Source organism: Hippoglossus stenolepis, chromosome 23 (genome assembly GCF_022539355.2).
Source record: "Hippoglossus stenolepis isolate QCI-W04-F060 chromosome 23, HSTE1.2, whole genome shotgun sequence".
Taxonomy (NCBI): Eukaryota; Metazoa; Chordata; class Actinopteri; order Pleuronectiformes; family Pleuronectidae; genus Hippoglossus; species Hippoglossus stenolepis.
The window spans coordinates 189,923-198,299 of record NC_061505.1 but is presented as its reverse complement, the minus strand read 5'-3'; the positions used below and the strand labels follow the sequence as shown (position 1 = coordinate 198,299).

The 8,377-nt window shown below is 45.4% G+C and overlaps 1 protein-coding gene and 1 pseudogene across 1 annotated transcript; one reads left to right on the top strand and one right to left on the bottom strand.

Annotated features, from left to right (window-relative positions):
• Positions 1-543: 543 nt before the first annotated feature.
• Positions 544-3,437, bottom strand: LOC124851087 (high mobility group protein B2-like). Its single transcript, XM_035149265.2, has 5 exons — positions 3,278-3,437; positions 2,112-2,270; positions 1,838-1,989; positions 1,586-1,760; positions 544-1,258 (listed from the first exon to the last, which is right to left on the bottom strand). The coding sequence occupies exons 2-5, from the start codon at positions 2,259-2,261 to the stop codon at positions 1,133-1,135; spliced, it is 603 nt and encodes a 200-aa protein (XP_035005156.1). The 5' UTR covers positions 2,262-2,270; positions 3,278-3,437; the 3' UTR covers positions 544-1,132.
• The window catches only part of LOC124851374, a 27,077-nt pseudogene continuing 21,316 nt past the window's right edge, over positions 2,617-8,377 (top strand).

Here is an 8,377-nt window from a genome sequence, read left to right as displayed (position 1 = left end):
TCGCAGCCTCCGGTGTAAACCCGGAAGTAACGAGTGTGGGGGACGGGGGGCCGGGGGCCAAGACCATGTAGGAGACTTCCAGTGTATTGTTACGACACAATACCCAGGAAGCGCAATCGAGTCGCTCAAGCATGACGTTTCTGACTTAGAGGAACTATAACAAAACCGCAGTGTTTTTTCCCAGAGTTTTGGGTTGGTAGACATGAGCCAGATACCCACATTAACCTGTAGAAGCACTAACAAAGTGGAATTTGCATGCTATGTCCCCTTTAAGTAAAAATTGTGTTTTACTGTCAAAGTGAATTATTCAGACATTCAATGTTTTATTCTTTATCTTTAAATGTCAGTTTCTGTCAGAGCTTTAACCACAAACAGAGAATTTTATAGTTTCAACTTGAAATCATCAGAATCGGCCACATTCCGTTCAGCAGACAGCTACCGGCCTCAAGGGGGCGTCAGAGGGGTTGATGTGTCTGATTGGTGGGTGGTGCAGGATGAGGACCTAAAGGAAGACAGTGTGATGGAGAAAAGACACATACGCAGTTTTTCACTCAGCTGCTCGTTTTATTATAAAAGTTGAAGTTTCTACTTTGACAGTGAGGAAAGAAAAACTCCCATAATCCTCCAGTACGAAAATAAAAAAACAACAAGATGAAGCGCAGGGGGCAGGTTTCCATGGCAACACACAGGGACAGTGGGTATGGGGGAGGGTGCAGGAGTAACCATGGTAACAGTGGTGGGGGGGTTTACTGTACTATCCTGTGGACAGTTTAACATCTGATGACACACACAGTGATCCAGCGTGTGTGTGTTTCAGAGTGACCTCTGGTCATGTGACACACCAAGCGTCATCAATATGATTATTGATCTTTTCTGTGATTGGTCCCAGAACAACGTCTCCACGTGTCACAAGAGAAAAACGTTTCATTAAAAACGTGACCCAATAAATCAATAATTAAAATGATCAGCTGATTGAATTCAGACAGCATCCTGTCACACGTTACCGTGGAGACGGAGGGCGCTGTCTCCCTCCGTTCAATCAGCTGTCAGAGACCCCGCCCCTCACTTTAACCTGTTAAAACCGTCTGAAACACACACACGTCTTCTCTCATCCAGCTGCTGCTCGTCGTCTCTACTCATCATCGTCGTCCTCGTCATCATCGTCGTCTCCATCGTCATCCTCCTCTTCCTCTCCTCCCTGAGCTGAGGAGCCGGGGTTCCTGGCGTACGTGCCGCCGCCGCGGTACGCCACCATGTCCTGACAGAGAGGGAAGCAGTTTAGTCGATAGCCAATCAGAGGTCAGGACTACACACATGCCCACATTCTCTTCCTGATTGGTACTTTTCAGTCACATGACACAAACTTCAGTTGGTTGTAGTGTGTGACTTCACCACTAGGTGTCACTGGATGTCGTACATTTGTCACGATCTTGAACCGGTAACCTAACGATGATGACGGAGACATGTTTTAGCTCCGCCCCTCCCCTGAATGATTTCCTGAACGAGTCTGACTCGAACACAAACTCCAGAAAATGTCCAGACTTCGGAGTTGACATGTGAGAAGTTTGAGTTTGGTGCGACTCACCCGGTCGTATTTCTCTCGTAGTTTCTGAGCCTTCTCTTCGTACGGTTGTTTTTCAGACTGCGACAGTTTGCTCCACATCTCTCCCAGTTTCTTGGCACAGTCGCCTATAGACAGACCTGGAAACTGCTGCTTCACACTGGGACGGTACTCGCTGCAGAAGACGAAGAAGGCCGACCTGCACACACACACACACACACGGTCAGGTTGTAGGTCCACCAGTATGGGTCAGAGGTCAGGGGTCAGGACACTTACGGGGGTCTTTTAGGTGCGTTGGGATCTTTCCTCTTGCGGCCCTTCCTTCCGTAGCCCTTGGGGGGGACGTAGTCACTCATCTCTCGGTTGTAACGAACCTTGTCGGCCTTCGCCATGTCCTCGAAACACTTCTTATCAGTGGCAGTCAGACCCTGAGACAACACACAGCAGGATCACACCAGAGCAGACAGACACCTGTCTGTCTACATGTCTGTCAGTCGCTGTCTGTCAGTCAGTCGCTGTACCAGTCTGTCTGTCGTCATGTCTGTCCTACCTTCCATCTCTCGGAACATTTCTTGGAGAACTCAGCGAAGTTGACAGACTGCTCCGGGTTTTTCTTGCGCTGCTCCTCTCGACACGTCTGAACGAAGAAGGCGTACGCCGACGTCTTTCCCTTCGGCTTGTTCACGTCTTTACGCATCATAGTGACGGCCTGAGAGAGAGAGAGAGAGAGAGAGAGAGAGAGAGAGAGAGTTATCATTATTGATCCATCAGATGATTATTGACCAGATGACCATAATCAATGAATCCGTGTTTAATGTGATGATATAAAATCAAAGTGTATTTTAATATTAAATGATGTCTCTGTGTTAAACTGTGAATCATTAGTTCATCATGAAAGTTACGACATGTAAATAACAGTGGACCCGGGCCCGTCACTGTCACTGGGAATAACAAAGAACTACTGGGGCTCCATTTTCTCTGCCGGGGAGTCAGGAGGCCGCAGACCGGCCTGGAGCCTCCGTCTGCCCGCTACAGCGTCGGGGCGTCCCGCCGGGATGCGGCTGGTCGGCTCCCCGGTGACTGCGCCTCTCAGGGCGGCAGAGGTGAAGCTGACGCTGCGTGTTCATGGAGCTGTTAGCTTAGCGATGCTAACGGGCTAGCTCCCTCAGAACAATGGGCCACCATTTGCTTCCCGCCGTCTGCGGAGCTAGCCCCCCCATCCCCCTCCGCTAGCACCAGGCTAACCGGCTACCAGCCGCAGAGAGAGACGCGTAATCACCGACACGTTAGGAAACACGACGCCGACGCGGTCCCTTCACACGCGGGACATTTAATCTCAAGCAGCGGCGCCGAGCGGCCGCGACTGCAACGGAAACATGGAGTCTCTCTGACAGCTACGCATTTTCAACGCAGGGCTCCGGCTATGCTCCGGAGAGGTCAGCGTTGTATGTACGGGACAGGGCTATTTCCTGGCATTCATACTCCAGAATGGGCGTTTCGTGTTTACAACAACACGTTTGGATCAGAGCCCGCAGCGCGCACACGGAGAGGCGGAGCGGGGGGGGCACACAGCCGACCACCGACACCCTCCTGCGGCCGTTTGATTCCCGTCTCAGCCTCTTTACGGAGCTTTTATCACAGGATGGAGCGGTGAATCAGACTGCTCATTGTCAGTGGATGAGCTCCTGCGGCAGCGAGCACGACCCCGGTACTCACTCGTCAGGGGGCGGCTACAGGCGGGTTTCTGGTCCGGGGCTGGCTCGGCTCTGGTTCGGCTCCGGTCTGGTTCTTGTTGATGTTCGGACGCTGCAGCAGCGACTGGAGACGTTGGTTCACTTTCAAACTGGGTCGAGCTCGAGCGCGGCCCCGCCCCCCAGCAACGCCCCCGTTGGTTATTCCGGATCGGGGGCGGGGACAGGGTCGGACGCGGTAGGCGTGGTCAGGCTGGATACTCGCCTCTAATTGGCTAGTTGAACTGTACGTCAAACCTCATTAGGATTGTCAGCAGGGCGGGAATCCTGCACTCACAACAGGGCGGGGCTAATTTGTTTGGCTGCGTGTGATTGGTCCGAATCGGTGTATGTCAAATCAGGCGGCCAATCCTCGAGGAGGTGGAGGAGGGGCGACAGAGCAGCAGTGAAAGGGAAGAAGATGGAGATCGTTTAAAAACATTTGTTAATGATCAATGAATCGATCGATAACAAATCTGTTCTCCTCAAAATGTTGATGCAACAGCAGGAGGCGCTAGTTAGTGTCCAGGCCCCTCCAGTCAGAATCATATCCCATTCCAGACATCACATTCTAGATACAACAGTCCAGACATCACATTCTAGATACAACAGTCCATACATCACATTCCAGACATCACATTCCAGATATCACATTCTAGATACAACAGTCCAGACATCACATTCCAGATATCACATTCCAGATATCACATTCTAGATACAACAGTCCAGACATCACATTCTAGATACAACAGTCCAGACATCACATTCCAGACATCACATTCCAGATATCACATTCTAGATACAACAGTCCAGACATCACATTCTAGATACAACAGTCCAGACATCACATTCTAGATACAACAGTCCAGACATCACATTCCAGATATCACATTCTAGATACAACAGTCCAGACATCACATTCCAGATATCACATTCTAGATACAACAGTCCAGATATCACATTCTAGATACAACAGTCCAGACATCACATTCCAGATATCACATTCCAGATATCACATTCTAGATACAACAGTCCAGACATCACATTCCCGATATCACATTCTAGATACAACAGTCCAGACATCACATTCTAGATATCACATTCTAGATACAACAGTCCAGACATCACATTCTAGATACAACAGTCCAGACATCACATTCTAGATACAACAGTCCAGACATCACATTCCAGATATCACATTCTAGATACAACAGTCCAGACATTACATTCCAGATATCACATTCCAGATATCACATTCTAGATACAACAGTCCAGACATTACATTCCAGATATCACATTCTAGATACAACAGTCCAGACATTACATTCCAGATATCACATTCTAGATACAACAGTCCAGACATCACATTCTAGATATCACATTCTAGATACAACAGTCCAGACATCACATTCTAGATATCACATTCTAGTTACAACAGTCCAGACATCACATTCCCGATATCACATTCTAGATACAACAGTCCAGATATCACATTCCAGATATCACATTCTAGATACAACATTCTCAATACAACAGTCCAGATATCACATTCCAGATATCACATTCTAGATACAACAGTCCAGATATCACATCTACATACAAAAGTCCAGATATCACATTCTAGATACAACAGTCCGGATATTACATTCTAGATATCACATTCTTGATATATCAGTCAGTCATTATTCATATATCATTGAATATAAATACACAAACATAATAATATTAATAATTAAATAGATAAATAATTGATGGTTAAGACAAATAAATACTTAAAACTGATAATATACAACATGAAGATGATAATATATAACATGGTGATGATATATAACATAGAGACAGATAATGTATCAGATATATATACAGTATATAACAGTCTCACTCTTAGCTGAAGCCTGATTCTGTGTAATATTATTTTAACCACTAGAGGAGCTGTATTTTCTTGTCCAGTTCTCTCAGTGGACCACCAGGTGAGTATTAGATGCAGTTCTGTTGTTGAGCATCAGGTGGCGCTGTGACAGGGTTCTGGCTCATCTTCTTCTTCTTTGTTCGTGGAAACCAACGTCAAGGCGCAGTGCCGCCACCTACTGTGTTGGTGCGCCATTGCATCAATCTTATTCATCAAAGTAAGTAATAAATAAACCGAACATCTTCTCCGTCAGGAAAATAAACTACAGCGAGTCTGATCGATCGATGATTGATCGATGATTGATTGATTGATTCTCTGCGCGGGACAGATTTGAGCCTCTCGAGTCACCGTAGTTCAGGGGTTTGACGACAGCGGTCTGATGACATCACATAGGAGCGACAGGTTTCGAGGAGGAGACGTGAAGTCGTCGCGCGGAGAAGATGAACTCAGAACAGCTGTTTGTGGAGCACATGGACGCGCGTGGGGACTCGGTCAGTTCACTGTATCACAAAGTAACTAACTGTAGCAGAAAGTAACTGTAACAGTGAGTAACTGTAGCAGAAAGTAACTAACATTAACAGTACTGTCACTGTGGGTAACTGTAACTGACTTTAACAGTGAGTATCTATATCAGAAAGTAACTGTTTCACAAAGTAACTAACTACTGTAAGAGTGAATAGTTGTCACAATGTAATTGTAACAGAAGGTAACTGAACAGTGAGTAACTATCAGAAAGTAACTTTCTCAAAGTAACTAACTGTAACAGTACTGTAACATAAAGTAATTTGATCACAAAGTAACTATGAGTGAATACATGTAACAGAAAGTAGCTAACAGTAGTGTAATGGAAAGTAACTAACAGAAAGTAACACGTGGTGTGTTTACTGACAGTGGGAGTTTTCTGTTCTTCCTGTAGGAGGCGTCCTGGTTAAAACACGTCCTCAGCTTTGTCACACAGCAGGTGTGTCCGCTGCTCACTGAGCCCGCCCCTGCTGCTGCTGACGACTTATTGACAGGTCAGTCATCCAATCATCTTCCAGTGTTTGCAGGATGTTAGTAGGTGCATCTGATGCAGCAGTGACTCAATGAGATGCACGCTGGTCCTAACACAATGCATGCTGGTTAGAAGTTTTGTCTGACTTCCTCCAGCGCTGCCAAACTTCACCAGGTCACGTGACCTTAAAACATGGCGGGAGCAAGCCGGTCTGTGCAGCCGCCAGCAGATCAACACAGGAGCAGTCAGAACCAGTCCAGGTGCATTTGAGACGGACTGGAGGTCTGAACGATGAGGCAGGATTTCTGGTTATCAGGGTAACATTGTGTTTGGACCAGCATGCATTGCGTTTGGACCAGCATGCATTGTGTTTGGACCAGCATGCATTCTGTTTGGACCAGCATGCATTGCGTTTGGACCAGCATGCATTGTGTTTGGACCAGCATGCATTGTGTTAGGACCATCATGACACCTGATGATTACACTGATTTAATATTTATTGATATATTGATGGATTGATTTTACTGAATGATATTTATGAATTATATTGATTAACATTGATTGATTTTAAGGATTCATTGATCCATATTGTCTAACGATTGATTAGTTATTAAAGTAGTTAAACATCAATTTCCTGCCTGGATGTTACCATGACGATGATGAGGTCACCTCTCACATGTTGTGTTACAGGAGTTGTGTTGTCTGATGTGTGTGTGTCTCTAAGTGTGTGTGTGGTGAAGACGCTGCAGGAGATCACAAGTGTCACACACACGTTACCTGTCAGTTACAGGTACGACTACAGGTATCTGTCACTGTCGTTCTGTGATGTGGACGTTGGTGTCGTGTTTTCAGAGCCTTTACATCAGTTACACCAATCTTTCTCTTACTTTCTCTTTCTTTCTCTCTCTCTGCCCTCTCTCTCTCTCTTTCTTTCTTTCTTTCTTTCTTTCTTTCTTTCTTTCTCTTTCTTTCTCTCTCTTTCTTTTTCTTTCTTTTCTTTCTCTCTCTGCCCTCTCTCTCTTTCTTTCTTTCTTTCTTTCTTTCTTTCTCTTTCTTTCTCTTTCTCTCTCTCTTTCTCTTTCTTTCTCTTTCTTTCTCTCTCTCTGCCTCTCTCTCTCTTTCTTTCTTTCTTTCTTTATTGATTAGAGTTTATTTCAGAGGAATTCAAACGCTGAACATCAGACACTGACTCAGGTTCACTGAGCTTCATTAATAATTAATTACCAGTAATCAATAATTTAATATTATAATAATAATCAATAACTAACCAGCTGCAGCTGCTCACTCAAAGATAATCCAATTATCAGCTGCAGCTCCATAAAATCACACAGAGTGAGACATCTTCTCTGTAGAGGATCTCGGATGTCATCAACACTAAACAAGTTTATATTTTGGATCAATAACCTGATCAAAGTTTGAATATGAAGAATGTTTGATTTGACCTCTGACCCTGTCTTCAGGCTGGTGTCCGTCTCGGAGCTGGTGTCCCAGCAGCACCTGGCCTGTGTCAGTCACCTGTCCTGGAGCACCAATCAGCAGCGAGCATGGGCGAGGGAGGCGGAGCTCTCTCTACCAGGCAAAAAGGCTCTGCCACGGGTCAACTTGTTGCTGATTGGCTGTCTGAGAGAGGGGCGGGGCGGAGAGTGGCGGCTGATGAACAGCAGCGGGAGCGTCAGGTGTGAGGTGAGTGTCTGAGTCTGTATATATAAATATAAATATAGGGCTGTCAAACGATTACAAATTTTAATCCCCAATTTTAATCCCCATTTTCTCTGTATATTGTTGTGGGAACGGAAAGATAAATGACAGAAGGCGGATATATACATTTACCTTTTTTATTTTTATTGATGACAAGTCCAAATGATAGAGATATTAAGATTGAAAAATACAATCAAACTAAAGCATACCACACCATAAGTCTCTTTGCTTTGCCTCTGAGCAAACATAGGATGTGGCAAGATAACCTACTGGTTGTAAGGACACAATTTGTAAACAACAATACTTACAGACGACTGCGTTAGCCCGCAGAAGAATAACACAGTTTATGTGTAGAGCTGACGTCTATAAATAACGCAAATAAACTAACCCTGAACTACTTCCGGGAGATTCACACCTTGACCCTGGCAATAGTTATGTACCTGAACTGCCCCAAGGGGGTGCTGTTGCATAGCTAAACAGAATAC